General features: G+C 38.4%; 1 protein-coding gene across 2 annotated transcripts in view; it reads left to right on the top strand.

Annotated features, from left to right (window-relative positions):
- APPBP2 (amyloid beta precursor protein binding protein 2) overlaps positions 1-18,126 on the top strand; it is a 41,051-nt gene extending 22,925 nt beyond the window's left edge. For both annotated transcript variants that reach the window (XM_039507733.1, XM_039507734.1), the window contains exons 5-13: positions 2,713-2,881; positions 4,128-4,217; positions 5,617-5,684; positions 5,761-5,866; positions 6,816-6,940; positions 7,195-7,280; positions 10,227-10,417; positions 10,904-11,069; positions 11,946-18,126. In XM_039507733.1, coding sequence (XP_039363667.1) covers positions 2,713-2,881; positions 4,128-4,217; positions 5,617-5,684; positions 5,761-5,866; positions 6,816-6,940; positions 7,195-7,280; positions 10,227-10,417; positions 10,904-11,069; positions 11,946-12,199 — 1,255 coding nt within the window. In that variant the 3' untranslated portion in view covers positions 12,200-18,126. The remainder of the gene's footprint in view (positions 1-2,712; positions 2,882-4,127; positions 4,218-5,616; positions 5,685-5,760; positions 5,867-6,815; positions 6,941-7,194; positions 7,281-10,226; positions 10,418-10,903; positions 11,070-11,945) is intronic.
- Positions 18,127-18,679: the final 553 nt, after the last annotated feature.

The raw sequence follows: 18,679 nt of genomic DNA, 5'->3' as shown, positions 1-18,679 counted from the left end.
TTTCACAAATCTTGTGCAAACACTCGAGCTCTTTGAAAAGTACTGTATGAATATAGGAGGTTACTGGTTAAATTAAGCAGAGTTAATATGCATAATTTCTAGGAGTTTCACATCTTTTATTTTGAGTTTGGTTTACTATTGCTAAATCGTCTCTAGTCACTTACATTCTGAAATAAGTGTCTACTGGTAGACTAGGATCCAAAATAAATTGTTTTAAATTCACATCTTTTGTTATATTCATGCAAGTGTGTATATAGATCACCCCTTATATGTGGGTTTTCCTGTTTACACTTGGTGACAAAAGTTGGGTAGTGTGCAGTGTGCTTACTTCAGATGGTTTGATTCATTATCTACTTGTTGCATAGCTTCCATTTTGCTGCTAGGTTTGTTGCCACCCTGTTCCATGTGAAGGTTTTTATACAGGCAGTGTTTCTTATTCTGTATCACATTTTCTATTCTTTCACTTTGTTGACATTTTGTAAATATCTAGTAGTTAGCTGGAAAGTTGGTATCTCTTTGTCAGGCTTGTTCTTTCTTTGTAGCAGTTCATATGGTTGGAATATACCTGCCTTGTGCTTGGGGCTCTATTATGAAATTTTTAAATACATTTCTTTATCTGGAATTAGTGTTAGAATTTACCATGATGCATTTCAGTAGGGTGAATAGTTTATAGGAAGAAGCTGTGCTGGCTGCCTGCATTTATAGGGTGCATTTGGCTGTATTACATTGCTGTTGCAGGAGGCGTTAAAGCAATAACTTTAAAATCCTCTATCTAATGATCACAGAACCTTGGATTTAGAGGAGGATCCAGACAAAAGCTTCATCCTTCCCTTTTTTCCCCTGCATGGAGTATGAGAAAATCCACCATAACCTCATAGGATGTGTCTACACTGCAATTAAAAAGCTGCCGAGTTGGGCTTGCAGGGCTCACGCTAAGGAGCTGTTTAATTGCCGTGCAGATGCTTGGGCTCAGGCTAGAGCCTGGGCTCTGGGAAAGCTCAAACATCTACACCGCAATTAAACAGTCCCTTCTCCCGAGCCCCAGGAGCCTGAGTCAGCTGTCTCTTTTCTTAGCCTGTGCTTGGATAAGGAAACATTTCTGCCTTTAGGCGTGGAATATGACACAAGACACATTTCTAATGTATAAAAAGGTGAATAAACATCAGTTTAGACTTACAGAAACCTTTTGTTTGTATTTTAAATAGATGATTCCAGGAATTGTTGTTAGCTTACACAGAGAGAGAGCAGATTTCAACCCTGCTGCATTTGTTGTCTGCAGGTGGTAGCTCCATCTCCAGAAGCCATTGTTAATCCTGTAGATTGAAATGTACCAGGGCTAGAATGGCAGATAAGGAAAAACCTGCATTTCAGTTCTGTTTTTTATGGGTCACCCAAGCCTTTTTTCTCCCCAGTTGCATCTGTCCCTAATGGGTGGGTGCTCCAGGGTTATCATCAACTCCTGTGGGTGATTTAGGATGATGGATACTATCATACAAAATGGCTAAACATGGAAACCACTGTTTCCCTTCCCTCATTTAGACCTCTGGCAGGCACTTAGCTATTCACTCCCCACAGCCATCGAGGACAAACTGTAAACGTGAAGTTAGCTGCATCTATGGCCATTTAATAACAATTGCTGGCCAGGCAGGACAAACAATTACATAATTCTTCCACCTCCCAACAGCTTAGAGAGTAAGAGTTCAGAATTTACATTACTAGATAGATTTTTTTTTTTTTTGCTGTAAATACATTTAAACTCTTTAGAGAATTTTTCTACCAAATAAATATAGGGTCCTATGTAACTCTGTACTTTTCAGTAGCTTCCACTGTTAACCTAACTTCTCCAAACTCCTAGACACGCTCACCTGGAAATACTTAGTAATATTTGGAATACAAAGCATTATCTACTTAGCTAATGTATTTCTAGAGCGACTATGATCATAGCAATTAAGGATAAGTATTCTTTTGTCTTTCTGAACTAGAAGAGACTTCTTCCAATATAGTGAAGATTATTATCACTACTACAATATGCGCTCAAAGGCAGCAGTGCGCTGTTGTGGGCATGTTTCACACAGAGCTTAGATCAAGACTAAACAACATTATCATCCCTGCCTTTCCAAATAGGGAATTTATCTTTCAAATTAATATGGTTTCACATGTGTCAGGGATGTGATGTAAGCCTCTTGTAGAATAACTTCCATGTGTATGTTTAAGAGTTACAGTGCTGTTTAAAATAAGGATTGGATACATTTGTAGAGAGAATGGAGAGGTTTCGGATTTGGAGAGGCAAAGAAAATTAGCAAATAGTTTTTACTTCACCATAGAACTATGATGTTGGAGATAGTTGTATCAGTGTAGGGCTGAATGGATTTTATTAAGGTTACCAAAGGGAAAAAAAAAGCCCAGTTGTTTGAATGTTTTAAAAATGTCTGAACCGTTTGTTGTTATATCTAAGACATACAAAACAATGTTTACTGTTTGTAAGAGTCAACAGAAAACATGGCATTGCAAAACACCACTATCTGATATTTCTTCGGCAGCACTGGATTCAAAGCAAGCATAATTTTGTGAGGTGACAATAGCCCAACCCTGGTATAATTTAGGCTACCAGATTACAGATCTTTGATACTGCTGCACATTGAAGTCAATTATGGAAAGCTATTTAGAAATAGTATAAACTGTTCCAAGACCATTTTAATATATTTTCCTCAGATTGCTGCATGTACGAAATGGCAACTGCAAATACCACTTGGGAGAAGAAACGTTCAAACAAGCTCAGTCTTATATGGACAAACTTGCAAAACATGGTCAAAAGGCAAACAAAGCAGCACTTTATGGGGAGTTGTGTGCACTGCTCTTTGCAAAGAGCCACTATGATGAGGTGAGTGGTGTTTTTTTCTTCAGGGCAGTTCTCATTAACCCTGTTATGATTCCCTGTCACTGACTCTGTGGGTAGTCTGGGCTGGTTTTCTGACAAAGACTTTTGAACAAACAAGGGTGTGTGTGTGAGAGAGAGAGAAATTAACAGAAAAATATTTTGTTTACTGAGGGTTTTTTTGTATTTCCTTTGCTATTTGCGATAGACTGTGTTAGAACAGTACTTGGTATGGTAGTGGGCACTGATACATATTAGATTCTCTGATCGTATACTTTATTTTTATCAATTAACATAAACCACAAGGGGACCAATGTTACTTTAATTGGTAAGGTAAAACTCCCATTGTTTTATCAAAGCCTTGCCTGAACTACAGATGGGCTGCAGAACCCAGAAGTACTGGTAACATACAGAAAACTGTCATGCTGTTTTATACAATTTAAAAAGTGGTTGATTGCTCCAAATAATTAAAATGACTTGGTTTTAAGAAATACATAAACATAATGAAGAAACTCCCAAAATATATATTTTTATATTTGAGGACATTTTAAATTGTTTTTTTTCCTCGATCTCATGTTCTTAAAAGCTATTCTAGTATTTGTGTATATCTGGTATCTTATAGCCAAATGCACATTTGTCTGTAATTTCTTGTGCTACATATTTCACAATAATTACACACATAACTACAGTAGAACCTCAGAGTTATGAACACCAGAGTTATGAACTGACCAGTCAACCACACACCTCATTTGGAACCAGAAGTATGCAGTGAGGCAGCAGCAGAGACAAAAAAGCAAATACAGTACAGTACTGTGTTAAATGTAAACTATTGAAAAAAAGAAAGGAAAAGCAGCATTTTTCTTCTGCATAGTAAAGTTTTAAAGCTGTATTAAGTCAGTGTTCAGTTGTGAACTTTTGAAAAAATAACCATATTGTTTTGTTCAGAGTTACGAACGTTTTAGAGTTACTAACAACGTCCAATCCCAAGGTGTTCATAACTCTGTGGTTCTATTGTATATTGCAAAAAATTGCTGAGAGTTTATGGACGAGAATAGCAGAGCAAGCTGAGTATTTTGTGTGAATCTGATTTCCGGAATTCAGGCTTAAGTAATAGCTTTAAAGTAATTTAATTCCTAACTCAAAAGGTGCTATAAAAAGTCAGTCTTTTTTATTATGAGGGTCAAGTTATATTTCCTGAATGTTTCAGCATAGTTGAGTTCAAAGTTTATGTTGATATCTTTTTATTCCGCAGGCTTACAAGTGGTGTATAGAAGCTATGAAGGAGATCAAAGGTGGCTTGCCAGTAAAAGTAGTGGTGGATGTCTTAAGACAAGCTTCAAAGGTGAATTTAACATTCAGATTAGTAGCATAGTTACAAATGAGATCTATCAAGGCAAGCTTATATTAAATTAACATATTTTAAAGTATATAGAACACTTGGATAACCTGTTCCAGTTCGATGGCATGGTATCTTGTTTGCCCAGTGACTGTGTCAACTTCTGTTTAGTGCCTAAAACCAACTACTTGAATTTTGGATCAGCGAAGACTTGGCACATCATTTAAAATTATACACTTTAACCTTCCTGCTGTGAAAAACTGAGTTATAGCTGATTTAAGGAACAATATTATCTACAGGCAGGTCTGTGCATACATCTACTGTGTGGCATGTTGGTGTGTCATTATATCATCCTGAGGTGCATTAAAAGTTACCTAGTCAGCAGTACACCTCATCAAGGGCCACATGGACACTTAGTGCACACCACACTCGAGCGCGTAGATCTGCACCGCAGCATGCCACGCAGTGAGTGGGTGATGTAGAGAGTTAGCTTGCTCCCCTAGCTTATCATAAGTAGGTGAAATGCAACAGTTTCTTCTGTTTCGAGTGCTGATTCCTGAGGGTATTCACTGTATGCATTGTGCGTCTTGGACCAGAAGTTCTTCAGTAGCAGTGTCCATTGTTCTGCACCTGCACGCGATGCCTCCTTGTGCTGCAGATTGCAGGCATATGTGGCGACACAGACTGCCTGACCACTCAGTTGCTTTTCTGCCACTCAGAAGTTGGGGGCACAGGATCCTCCTGTGTCCATTTTCTCTTCTTCCTCTTTTTGTTTACCTGTAAATAATTGCAAATAGCATCTGGGGAGATTTTCTTGGATTAACTTCAAAATTCTTTAGTAATCATGGTTAAGGCTGTAACTTAGTCACGGAAGTCATGGAATCCGTGACTTCAGCCTGAGGTGGTCGAGAGCTGCAGGGTCCTCTGCTGCCTGCTGGGGCAGGAAGCTGCAGGGTACTCCCACCACCTCTGGCGGCCCCCAAAGCTCCCTGCCACTGGCAGCGGCGGGGGAACCCTCCAGCTCCCAGCCGCCAGGGGTGATGGGCAGCTCCAGGCTGCTGTGGAGGAACCCCTGAGCTCCTAGCTCTTGCGGGCAGCCCCTAGTCCCTGCAGCTGCCCCGCTTGAAGTAGTGTGGGGATCCGCAGATCCCCATTTTGTCAGGGATATTTTTAATAAAAGTTAGGGACAGGTCACGGCTTCCGTGAATTTTTCTTTTTTTCCCATGACCTGTCCATGACTTTTACTCAAAATATCCGTGACAAAACCTTAGCCTTAATCATGGTGAATATTTTGAAACTGAAGGTACTAGTAGGTGAATAAGTTAATATCTAGAACAGACATGCTTTGAAAATACAGTCTCATGTAAACTTTATTTCCTGTTGTTTGTTTGGTTTTTTTTTTTAGGCTTGTGTTGTAAAACGTGAATTTAAGAAAGCTGAACAATTAATAAAACATGCAGTATATCTAGCACGGTAAGTAACACTACTGAAAATACCATCTCAAACTATCCTCCATTACTGCCACTTGTTAACATTTTTGTCTTTCCAGGGAGCATTTTGGAGCCAAACACCCAAAATATTCAGACACTCTATTAGACTATGGATTTTACTTGCTCAACGTAGATAATATATGCCAGTCTGTTGCAATCTATCAGGTAAGTTGCAGTGTCCTGTGTCTTTGTTCCCTTTTTAATGTTGATAGTAATTCAAGTATTACCATTTGAGCTCATGTAACAGCTGTCTGGGGTAGCTGAGAATTTAGTTTTTTGGGTGTTTTTTTTTTTAAATACTTCAGAAATATTTGGTATACAGTATTGTAGTTCTTAGATATTTTTTTCAATTCTGAAATGTTTGCTTTTTGCAGTAGGAATATGTATACAGATGCATGCACTCCTTTTTTTTTAGCAAGCCTTTTTTTCTGGCTTGCTAATATTTTGAACTAGAAGTCACTAGTCAAAAAGGTATGATCATATTCAAATATAGCATTTTTTGGTATTGGTCACTTATTTGCTTCTCAAGTAAATCAAGTAACAAACTTTCTTAGCTCCTGTCTATATTAAAAGGTAAAGTAGCGTACATTTTCGCACATTTTGGTTTGAGTGATTTATTTCAATTTAGCATAATCTGGTGGAAAAACTAAACCCAATAATTTAAGACAAGCTAGCAAAGTGTTCTTGAAGTAGAGTATATTGAAGTTTTTCTGTTGTAGAAATACTTATTAATTTCTAGAAAGTCATTTATTTTTTTCCTTAAAAATAAACAAACTGACTAATCTGGCAGGTGCATTTACTATATTACCCTAACGAAAAGAGAGAGAGTAAACTTGTTAGGGTGTCTGTTTGCAAAGAGTTTTATGTAATTATCCTGTCTTGGAAGCTTGAATTATACTTTCAGATCAGCATTTTGCATTGAGTCTTTCAGGTATCCTTACTTTTAGAGACACAAATTGAATTCCCACCTGAGTTATACATTTCTGAACCACAGTAAGAATGGCATCTCAACATGCATTTTCTGTACAGAGCTAGTAATTCTTTAGATTTAGAAACATGATAGTAATTCAAGAAGTGTTCACAATATAAGGGGCTTTTCTTGTGACTATTTCAGACAGCTCTTGATATCCGACAGTCAGTGTTTGGAGGTAAAAACATCCATGTAGCTACAGCTCATGAAGACTTGGCTTATTCTTCTTATGTTCACCAGTATAGTTCTGGAAAATTTGACAATGCACTGTGAGTACTGTGGTTGTTTTAAGCAGTGAGAAAATGTTGGTCCCTAATTTAGTGCAATAAGTGGGAAGAAATGTACTTCATAAATAGTTTGCAAATGGGCTTCTTGAAACCGGTTAAATAGCTCTAATTCTTATAAAGTATAAATTGGGTCTACGTACTTTATAGATCCCTTTTTACTTGGTGATGATTTGACCAATAAACTTAAGAAAATAAGAAAATTAATTCAGAAATGTATGTATTTGAACTTGTTTCAGATTCCATGCAGAACGTGCTATTGGCATTATCACTCACATTCTTCCTGAAGATCATCTTCTCTTGGCCTCTTCCAAGAGAGTTAAAGGTAGCCCGTCCAGTTACAGTACTGGAGCATTGTTAATTTAATGCCTTATAGGTGGACGTCAGTTATTGAGTTGCATTTTATTTCTGTTGTCCTATAGAGGTAGTGTAACACTGATATTCCTCCCCGCCTTTTGTCCCCACTACTAAGTAACAGTTCTATTAATTGGTCTGGCAATAAAAACTGTATCTTAAAGAGCCTTTCCTAGAAAGTAAAGATGCAGGTAATTTTTCTTGTATTTTCTTGTCTTATACACTCATAGCTTCCCTAGAATTCTACATCAGTTCAATGCCAGATTCTATGTGGATTTAACGGGTGGGTTAGCCAGGTTGTATAGAGGTTTGATATGTCTCTCTATCTGGCCTGACAGTGCTGTGGAGGCCTTGTCCTCCACCTCCTAGCAGCGTTGCATCTTTCTTTTTAGAAACAAGTATTTAATTTTAGGGCAGTGGTTCTCAACATGTGGTATGCATACCACTGGTGGTGTACTAAGTACTTCCATTGGTCTCTGGAGCAGATTTTTGTCACATGGTGACTGTCAGTCTTCAAGCAGTGATGGTTCTTACTGGGTGCAGCCCAGTTCAGAGCTCTCATTTGATGTCTGGAGGCTTCTTTTGACTAACTCAAGCAAAAAAGAAAGTACTTCTCTGCATTTTGCACAGCTGCTTCATTACTTTCCCAGATAGGTTTTTGTTGTAAATGCAACTGTGATCAAATTTGCACATGGCAGCAAATACATGGGGAGACAGAACCAAACTGTGAAGCGAACAGGAAGAATTTAGAGCAGTGGCAACTTCAAATGACGAGAAAAGATTCTGTACTAATAAATGTTACATCTTACAGTCAGGGACACAAAATAAACTTCATCAATAATATGGAAGGTGTAACCTACTGTTGTGACAATAGCATTAAAATTGATTTATTTTAATACTTCTCCTTAATACTGTTGTCTTATTAGTCAGTGTAACCAACCCCTGTAGTTGCTAAAGGGAAGGCTTGAGAGGTTAGAATGGAGGTATCTGCAGGAGGTTCTCGGTCTTAAGAAGTGATGCACTGTCTGGGAGGTAGGGATGTAAGAGTGAAAATTGAGATGATGAATGTCAGGAGTCCAAGAGGAGCTTAGAATATATGCACAATGTGAGAGGCTGTCGGTGTTTTTCCTAGCAAATATATGAAATAATCTCCTGGCTGCAGAAGTTTTGAACCTGAAAATATACTGTCTTATTGGATGGGGTACTTCTCTCTCATATGTGCTTTCTTTTTAAAACAAAAAAAACGGTCTTCAGTTCCTGGATGGGGAGCACTGCAGATGAATCCCTTACAATCCTAGGGATAGGGGAGAAAATGCCTCTTGCTTTTGTCTAGTATCCCTTTCTGTCTGACCTGGTAATGGCACTGATGGGCTTAGTACAGGGGCAGGCAAACTTTTTTTTTTTTGGCTTGAGGGCCACATTGGGTTTCCAAAATTGTATGGAGGCCCAGTTAGCGGAGGCTGTGCCTTCCCAAACAGCCAGGCGTGGCCTGGCCTCACCCCTATCCAACCCCTCTTGCTTCTTGCCCCCTGACAGCTCCTCTGGGACTCCTGCCCCATCCAACCTTCCCATTCCCTGTCCCCTGACAGCCCCCGGAACCCCCACCCCTGACTGCCCCCTGGCACCCCATCCAACCCCCCTCTCATTCCTGACTGCCCCCTCAGGACCCCTGCCCCATCCAACCACCCCTTCTCCCTGTCCCCTGACCACCCCCAGAACCCCTGCCCCTGGCTGCCCCCCAACACTCCATCCAAACTCCCCTCCTTCCTGACTGCACCCCGGGGCCCCTTCCCCATCCAACCCTCCTGTTCCCCACCCTTTGACCACCCCAATCCCTGTCCACACCCCCTACCACCACCCCAAATTCCCCTTGCCTCTATCCAACCCCTTCTGCTCCCTGCCACCTTACCGCACTGCCTGTAGCACCGGTGGCTGGCAGCATTCCAGCCGCGCCGCCCAGCTGGAGCCAGCCACGCCACCATGCAGCTCATAGCACCGGGTCGGGCTGCGGCTCTGTAGCTGCGCTGCCCCAGGAGCTCACAGCCCCGCCGCCCAGACCATCGCGTGGCAGCGGAGCGAGCTGAAGCTACGGGGGAGGAGGAACAGCAGGGGAGGGGCAGGAGCTCAGGGGCCGGGCAGGAGGGTCCTGCAGGCCGGATGTGGCCTGCGGGCCGTAGGTTGCCCACCTCTGGCTTAGTAGAAAGCTTTGCCTGAGGCTTGAGGAATAGGTTAGCCTGACCTACGGCCTTTGAAGGGATCGAGAACATTATCAGAAAGTTGCATTGCACATCTCTTAGGTAATAAAAGAAACCAACTAGTTCTATAGTGGTACAAGTTCTAGTAGTGCTTTCCTGTAGCTATTGCCTTCCTCTCTCCATTCCAGTTCTTCTGTCCTTTCTGACACGTACAAATATTCATTACTGTATGTGAACTGGCTTAATGGTATGGGCCAAAACTCTATGAAGTCTTAATTTGCTGGGGTTTCCATAACTGAAGAACTGCTGGAAACAAGAGTCTGTGTATACAGTATTCCTTATAACGCCTAAACTACTTTTTTCTTCCCCCCGCAGTTTGCTTTGAAGTATTAGTTTTGACAGGGAAGGCTAAAACCTATTTCAAATGCTGTCTATAGCACAAAGATATATTTGTAAAGTATGACTAAGCCCTTGTAAAAATTACTGAAAATATAAATCCTCAGCTGAGTTTCATGTGGACTTGAAAAGCTAACGGATACAAAATCCAACCTATATCTTAATGGGAAACAATTAACAGGGAACACAAAGCCTGATTGAAAGTCTCTTCAGTTGTATGTGGTGGTGGTTTGTGAATTTAACCTTATGGGATTCGTCTTTCTATTGCTGATATCTCTGTGTATCTAGAACACATTAGCATGATTTTTTTTCTCTTCCGTATTCAGCACTTATCCTGGAGGAGATTGCTATTGACTGTCACAATAAGGAAACCGAGCAGAGGTTACTTCAAGAAGCTCACGATTTGCACCTATCTTCACTCCAGTTAGCTAAAAAAGCCTTTGGGGAATTCAATGTACAGACAGCAAAACACTATGGCAATCTGGGCAGACTTTATCAGTCAATGAGAAAATTTAAGGTAAGACCAGATGGCTGTTAAATTTCCCAGTTAAAAATCAAAGTAGCTATTACAGAAGTAGCTCTAAAGGCAGCACAACTTATCAGCACAATTTATCAATTCCATCGTAATAGATGAGTATTACCATTTTTTAATGCTCTTCTGGTTGTTTTAACCTGACTGTACCCATGGGTGCTACCTTCCGAGATGGAAAAAATTTCCTAATACTTAGCACTTCACCTCTCCAAAGGATTGTACAGATATTAACAAAAACTACTTTCTTACACAGCAAGGCAGTGTCAGAGCCTAGAGATCCTGATTACCTGTCCTTTGCAGACTCCACTGTATTTCAAGCCTTTTGTAGAATCAGTGTTATGGAATCTTCTAGATGAGCTGTCAATTACACCACTTCTTTTTATGTGTGATGTATTGGAATCTTTGTCTTTTGTTTTTGTGGGAGGCTGTAATGTCTGTCCTGGCTTATTTATGTGGTTTTGGATCTTTCAGGAAGCAGAAGAAATGCACATCAAAGCAATTCAGATTAAGGAGCAGCTTCTTGGTCAAGAAGATTATGAAGTCGCCCTGTCAGTGGGACACCTAGCTTCTCTCTATAACTATGACATGAATCAATATGAAAATGCAGAAAAGCTTTATCTGAGATCAATAGCAATCGGTGTGTAATTTTTAGAACAAATTACTGTACTGAGCAGTGATGATAGAGTGAAACAATGGTCTTTGTTAATAAAAGTATAAATGAATAAAGGAAGGTTGATGCACTACATTTGCATAACTTATATGTGGATTCAGTCCAACTATGATGCTTACCCTTGAACTGCAAAAAAATATATTTTAGTGTTCCATGAGAACCCAGTCACCAGTAGCTACAAAACAGTAACTTTTAGTTTTAAACTAATGGACTCTTGAAACGTTTAGGGAAATGCCTGTTTTAGAAAGTCCAATTAATTATCTTGGAGTTTAACTTTTTGGACTGTTACCTACAGGTTCATTTTAATCATGGTTTGAAGCATGAATTGTAGCCAGAGCTTCAAAGAAATGGAAAACCGATCTGTCCAGCAGCCCTTTTATGATGAGACTTGCATCCCCCTTCCTGGCTCATTTGCCACTTGCCGTGAATTTTGCCCAAGGAAACATTCAGTTCATAATGTCAGATTTACCACATTCTTCTAAGGTAGTTCAGTTAGTGCTCATAATTCATTGGGGTGAGGCAAGGTGAATAAATGGCATGAGACACCCCTCTGTAGACTCCCTCTTTTCATGTTGGGTTAAGATCATAGTTGAAATCTGGTTGAGATTGCCCCAGAAATTTAGTAGGGTATTAAAGTACAGGGGCTGAAATGCATTGGGGAGTAGTCACAGGGAAACTTACACATAGCACTCCTTTTATTAAGTACTACATTTGACTCCTACTAACAAAAAGATGATGAATATGCAGTTCATATTATCAAAGGCAAAATGACCTGAGAGATGAAGAATTAAATGTGTTAAATTATCGTGTTCTTCAATTTTGTTTTCTTTTGGATTTCTTTAGGAAAGAAGCTTTTTGGCGAAGGTTACAGTGGACTAGAATATGATTACAGAGGTCTCATTAAACTGTACAATTCCATTGGCAATTATGAGAAAGTATTTGAATATCACAATATTTTGGCCAGTTGGAACCGGTTGCGGGATCGGCAGTTCTCAGTTACAGATGCTCTGGAGGATGTAAGCACCAGCCCTCAATCCACTGAAGAAGTAGTTCAGTCTTTTCTGATGTCTCAGAACATTGATGGACAGAATAGCTAGAGAACTTGGTCAATTAATTAACCAATTAAGTTTTTTCCCCCAGATTACAAGGGAAAGTCATACTGTGAAATCTAAACCATGTAGTTTTCTGGGGGCTGGAATTTGCATTGAAACACTGGTCTAGTCCATTGAAGAGTGCCCATACAGATGAATATGAGTTAAGTTCTTATCAGCATGTGTATGGCATGTTTAGTTTGGCTTATTGAATTTGAATACCAAACACCAGGATCCCCTCCCCCTTCTTTTGCAAAAGAAGCTACTTTGCAGGAAATCTGCAAATAAACTTAAATAAAACTGTTTAAGAGTTAAGAGTTGCATTCTTATTATGAAAGGAAGGTTTCAGCAAGAAAATTCTTCCAACAAGTAGAAATAATAAATACTCTGTTGTAAGAAATGTAAAAGGTGTTTATACTTTATGCATTGTAGCAGAGCTAATGATAAATATTAACAAAAGAGGAAATGCCCTAGCTTTGTTTGCTGCCTTATGAAGAAAAGTGGCAAAGAACCACTCTAGAAAGAAATGTATGTGTTGTAAACCACGCTAGTTTGTTATGGAAGTAACTGCCGTGTGTTGTTTTTAATCATCTGAATTGGACCAGCGTTCATCTGTAAGTGATAGAAGATCCAGTAGACCAGCAATCCAAATTTCCTTTGGTACAGTACAAGAGCTATAATAATTTTCCATAAAAGGACCAGGAGAATCAAAAGTGGACCAGCCTGTCTAGAAGAGAGTCTTTGGACCAGTGGCTTTAATTTAATATTTCTGCCCCTGCATTCACTTTTACAGTAGAAATATTTCATTTAGATGTACGATCAGTGATAATACAAAAATATATTCATGTGATAGATACAAAACTAGGAACTGAACGTTCTTTAGCAGTTGTGATGGCATGTTTTCAACTAGTAAGCTTATACAGATATTAAAATGTCAATGCCATAAGCAAAAACTAGAAATGCTTAACTATTTGCTGCAGCCATTCTTTTCCTTTTTAAATGGGCTTACTCTAATAATCGAGGCAGTAACTTGTTTATACTGACTAATAGTTTTGTATTACAATCCAGTTCAATTTTATGTTTCTGAAGATCACAACTTACTGTACAGTTTGCAGGGGTCAGTGGAAAATGCCAAAAAAGCACAACAGGTCATTTTTTGTGATGCTTCATTTCTACATTAAACAATAGTACAACCAGAAACTGATTCCTCTACATTAATTTAAAAAGCATTAGTCAGGTGTAAAGATCCCGTAACAATGCCTATCTCACTAGCTTGTCTTAATTTTTGTTTTGCATTTTTTTTTTTGTTTAATTGAACCAAGTTTGTTTTAATGTTGAGGTAATATTCAAAATTTGAAAAAATCTACGTAGCATAGCAAACTAGAAATAAGTCATTGCTTTTACCTCAATTCTTATTATAGTGGCACAAACAGTGCCTCTATAGTTAAGGGTCTGTCAGTTTTTCCCCCCTATTTTCAGGGGGTTATAATTTGGCTGTGAAAATTCAGTCCAGGTTGAAGCATGGCAAACAAGGTTCCTACAGTACTTGGAGTGAATTTTTTTATTTGTTACGAAGTTTGTTTTTTTTTGTCTTTAGAAGATAAGAGTGCGGAATACAAAAAAAATAGAAGGTAGTGATTTCAGACACTTCTTTGAACTCCTATGATTTTAATAATGGCTTTGGTTTTAAACTGAAAAGTTGCAGGCCAATAGTTTGTAAACTAGTGCCTTCAAGTGTTTTTTGAGGGGGAGTAACACCAAGTTAAAAAATCAGTTATTTAATTTGGAAATGTGGCTTTAGTGCTAGTGTAGTTGTGATTCTTTCATTAAAAAAAAAGGGATGGCATATGCACACCAGTAGAATAACTAGTAGCATTAAGACTTCAATAGGTTTTAGTAATTTATTGCAATCTATCAAAAGCCAGTTTTTCATAATTTTACATGTAATCTTAAACTATATTAGATTACAGTAATTTTTGTTCAAATGAAAATTAGACTTTTTTAAATGTCCCCAAATACATTTGTGAGATAAATTGCAACTAAATAAATATTTAAAGTCCCTAAATATTTGTTTACACTTTAGGAATAATTATAGACTATCAGGTAAATAATATGCATTAAAATTGATACATTATTGTGAGAGCTTGTTCTCATATTTTTAAACTTTTTAAATATCACTTTAACACTATTTAAAATAATACCCTTTTTTATTTTAAACCTCAGAAAATCAGGGAAAAAAGCTTAAAATTCTGTCCGAAACAAAACTAATGATCTATGTATTGCAGAAGTACCTAGAAGCCTCAAACTAGTAAGTAATGTTACATTCTCTGCAGATTCCATATGCTCTGGATTCCTAATCTTGGGTCTCTGTTTCTAGTTTGTAACTAAGAGGGAACTCCCAAGTTCTCAAGGTTTTGTTTTTTATCCTGAGATACTGGTAGATGTCCTGTGCACTCATCTTTGCCACTTTCTCAGGCTCCTTTATTGTTCCATCATCCGTTCCTTTCTAACTGGTCAACAACAGTTTCCAAAAAATGCCACAGTTCCAGTATCATTCCTGTTCCTCTGCTGATTAACTTAATTTTGCTTCAGGGACTCTTGTCTTCCCTTGTTGCATCAAGCCTAAAATTTAGATTATAGACTCTTAGGGAGCATGGATAGTGTCTTATTAGTGTTGTAAAGTATCCACCTTCTCTTTTTTCCCTGAGGGGGTTGGCAACTGGGAAGTTGGGAGGGCACAACGCGGTTCTGTAAAGTAACGTCTTTTTTTTTTTTTTCCCCCGATCACCTAACAAAACATTTCAGTTCTTTTTTGACCAAGAACTTTTTTTTGCTTTCCCGCGCACTGGCTATATTTCAGCCAGTGCAATAGGTGCATTATGTGATCACTCAAATGGAGATGCATGTGCTGTTGAAGTAACTCCTATATTCCGTAGTGCTCGTGGGGGTTTTATCTAGAGTGAACTTGAAACCCTAAAAGTTACCCAGAATTTTTTTCTTCTGCCAGCAGGCTATGTGGCCTAGAGAAACATGACTTTAAGCCCATGAATACTCCCAATTCAATAAAACTGCTTGAATGTTTTGCTACATTGCTGAATTGGGCCCTAACAGACTATCTGGTTGCATCTCACAGCTATGACCTCGCAGGTCTGAATGTCAAAGCATATTACTTGCAGAGTAGAACAGCTGCGGCTGGCAACTGCAGACTTCTTAGTGCAGAAGGCTTACAAAACAACCATGCAGCCTTCTCTAAGCGCTGTACCTTGGCATCTTGCCTTAGGCTGCCTTGTTGCAGAACCTATTCCACAGCTAGTGTTCCTCAAACTTTCCTGGCGCCTATAGTTTTCTGTTCAGGATCTCTTTTGAATTGCCCCTTCACATTACTACAGAAGTCTTAACCTCTTGTGTAGTTTGTTGGACTATTGTGTTTTGACACACACAACTTGGTGGTGGTAGACACATTACCTGACTTTCCTTTACCACTGCTGCCTGTTGCAGTGTGTTGTTGACACTTCATTTTAAAAGTAGAGCAATTTTGCGGCCTCTAGGCTCCTATAAATGGGAATCTAGTGTGAGAGATATGGTCAAAGAAAATGACTTGTCCTATAATTCTTCATCTGAAAAAGATACCACATCTGTAGATGGCCCTTCATTCACCTTTAAAATTAAGGAGGTCTAGTCATGCTTTTCTCTCACCCTGTTTAGAACGGATGTAATTTTCTTGTGGCTGTAGGTATGGGGTTGCAATTTAGGAGTACTTTCGCCACTTGTACATCAAGCAGCCAACCATGAAACACTAGGCAAGGCCGATGCATTGGCAATTGGTCTGTGCAAAGTGCACTCACGAGTTCCTCAAAGGGTCAACAACCTTGAGGAGTTACTGTGTAATTTTAGGCTTGAAGTGGAGACCCAAGAGTGGGAATCCAGTGAAATACTTCTTCCAAAGAACTAAATTTACAGGTAAGTAAGTTTTTGTTTTTTAAATCATCTGCAATACCTTGACACAAGAGTGGCCAGGACAGAATTTCAGTCTTTGCTCCGAATTTCTCAGCTTTGGTTCTAAATTTAAAGCTCTAACATTTGTTTGACTGTAGGTTTTGTGAATCAGTTTTATTTGTATCTTCTATTTTATGCAAACACTGCAATTTGTAAAGAAAGGGAAGAAAGTGATGTCAGGGTTTCCTCAGTGCTTTGTTCCTCGGTTCTTAGAATCAGAAACCATCTCCATCAACTGTAAGAATGGATGTTTTTTTCCCAACCTCAGGAGGAGTATTTTTTTATGGAATGGAAGGAACAAATGCTACTTTAAGCTGGGCAAGGGGAAAAAGTCACAATAAGATGTTTAAACACACATCCCCCTATTACTTGAAGTAAAATAGCTAGTAACTATGGCGCTCCAAACGGTTGGTCACTTATTTTATGATGTTACTTACAACCAACAAGTGTCTGCCTTTCTCTTCCATAGAAGTCTTTACATGCACTCACTACTTTGTTGTATAGATACCAATTGTTAAATCTCCTTTTTTCTTTTTCTTTTTTGCACACAAGTGTTTTGTTGATAAATAATTTTGAAAGGGTTTTTTTGTTATTGTTGAATTCTAACTTATTAGGAAAATAACATTCTTTTCATAACTTTAAAAATTAAATTTAAAAAATGCTGTGGTCTATCATTTGCTAACGGTGCCATTGTGCTGCTGCTTATGGTACAGAAAAATGCACATTTTATTTAATTACCTTTTTATAGGTGCACATACTGGTAGAGTTACAAAAAAAGGAAAACGCATCGTGCCTAAAACATGATTGAATATGTTGACAAAACCTTTACTTGATTTTAAAATTGACTGGATTTTACTTTACAGCATGGTAGCAAAGATAGTTGGATGGATATTGCTATTATTGGTCTCTAAACAAAGTTTCTAACCCTGTTGCCTGTGCAGAAACTTTATTGTTAACTTTTTTTTGAGCAGTGTTGCTGGCCGAGTGCTATTTGCAAATCTGAATATTCTGTTCGTTGTGGATATTTCCATGTTTGACACAAATGGCCTGTTGCACATTTCATTTCTTGGCCTTTTGGGGATTCTTGCTGTGGGAAGGAGGAGGAGGGATTTTATCGAGAGATCTGGACTATATATATGCGTTTGACATCACTGGTAACGCTTTTGTCCCCAAATCTCAGGAGTGTTTTAGGCAGTGAAATAGGTTTCCCTTCACTGATACCAAGATGCGTGTTCTAGGGTCTTGTTAACAATATTTCATTGCAGTCCTAGGTATCTATAGCATGAGTGGCCTTAGTGAATTTGTTGAAGTGCACATTTTTTTTCTTTTCAAAAGTAAATTTTAAGATGAAAAATATATACTATATAAATATATAGAGAGATATCTAGAAACTTGGTTTGTGGTGCACAAGTTAAGTGTTGGATCACTAAATAATTGTCGCAGGTACCATACGTGTAACTCCTTCTTTTTATGTATATTCCTGTATGGGAAGCAATGTTGCCATGGTAACTAAAACTTTACCATTTATTTCTTACCTTATGATGTGAATGAACTCTACATTTTGACTATTACCAGGTTCAGTACTATTTTTATACTTTATTGTACTACAGGGGATTTTAATTTAATAGCATTCTAAAAAGATGTTGCTTGAACTATTTAAAGCAAAATACTAAAACGAAGACCACCTTTTAAACCGGAATCCCTACTTACAGTGCCACAGTAATTTATATGAACGTATCTTAATCATTACTAGACTTTGAACACCATTCTATTTGTTGTGTCAATAACCTTTCATATCCTACTTCACATAAACTGCAGTGCCCAACATTATTTGTAACCATCAAACCATACTGAGTATGTTTGTAACCAGCATTGTGATATTCTGTAATTGTATTGCTAAAATGAATTATTGACCTAATAAATATAGTGTTCCTGCATTCATAGTATTTGCCTTGAATTTAGTTATAATTGTGCCCTCCAAAAAGTCTGTTCTTTTCCCCTCTATCCCATTGACACCGGTAGAATTGAATAGTCAACTTGCAGATTGCATACCTTTTTAAGCAAGTTCCACTGATGGAACAAAACACAGTACCCTTCTGTGATGCTGAAGAGTGCATTACAGCCCAGTTTCAACCAACAAGTGAGCGTAATGCTTAACATTCTTTCTTGGGAGGAAAGGTGTGAATATTCTTTGGGTTCCAATATGTGCAACTCATACTTAAAGAAGAAATGGATACGAAGGGCCTGATCTCCTTTTGAGAAGTGTAACATTAACTCTGTTCATCAGTTTAAACTCTAATTGTGGTTGTGGCAGGGGAGGTTTTTTGGTCTCTCTTAGACTTTGCACTTCTTAACCAAACCAACTCACATTTCACTATTAAATAAAGTTTGAGGGTTTTTACGTTTATTTTTTGTAAAGAAACATTATGTGGCAGCCTTATTAAGCCTTAACTTCAGCCTTAATTACGTTTTTTGCTAGAGCTACATAAT

The sequence above is a fragment of the Mauremys reevesii genome, linkage group 20 (genome assembly GCF_016161935.1).
Source record: "Mauremys reevesii isolate NIE-2019 linkage group 20, ASM1616193v1, whole genome shotgun sequence".
Taxonomy (NCBI): Eukaryota; Metazoa; Chordata; order Testudines; family Geoemydidae; genus Mauremys; species Mauremys reevesii.
This window is presented reverse-complemented; position numbering and strand designations above follow the sequence as displayed.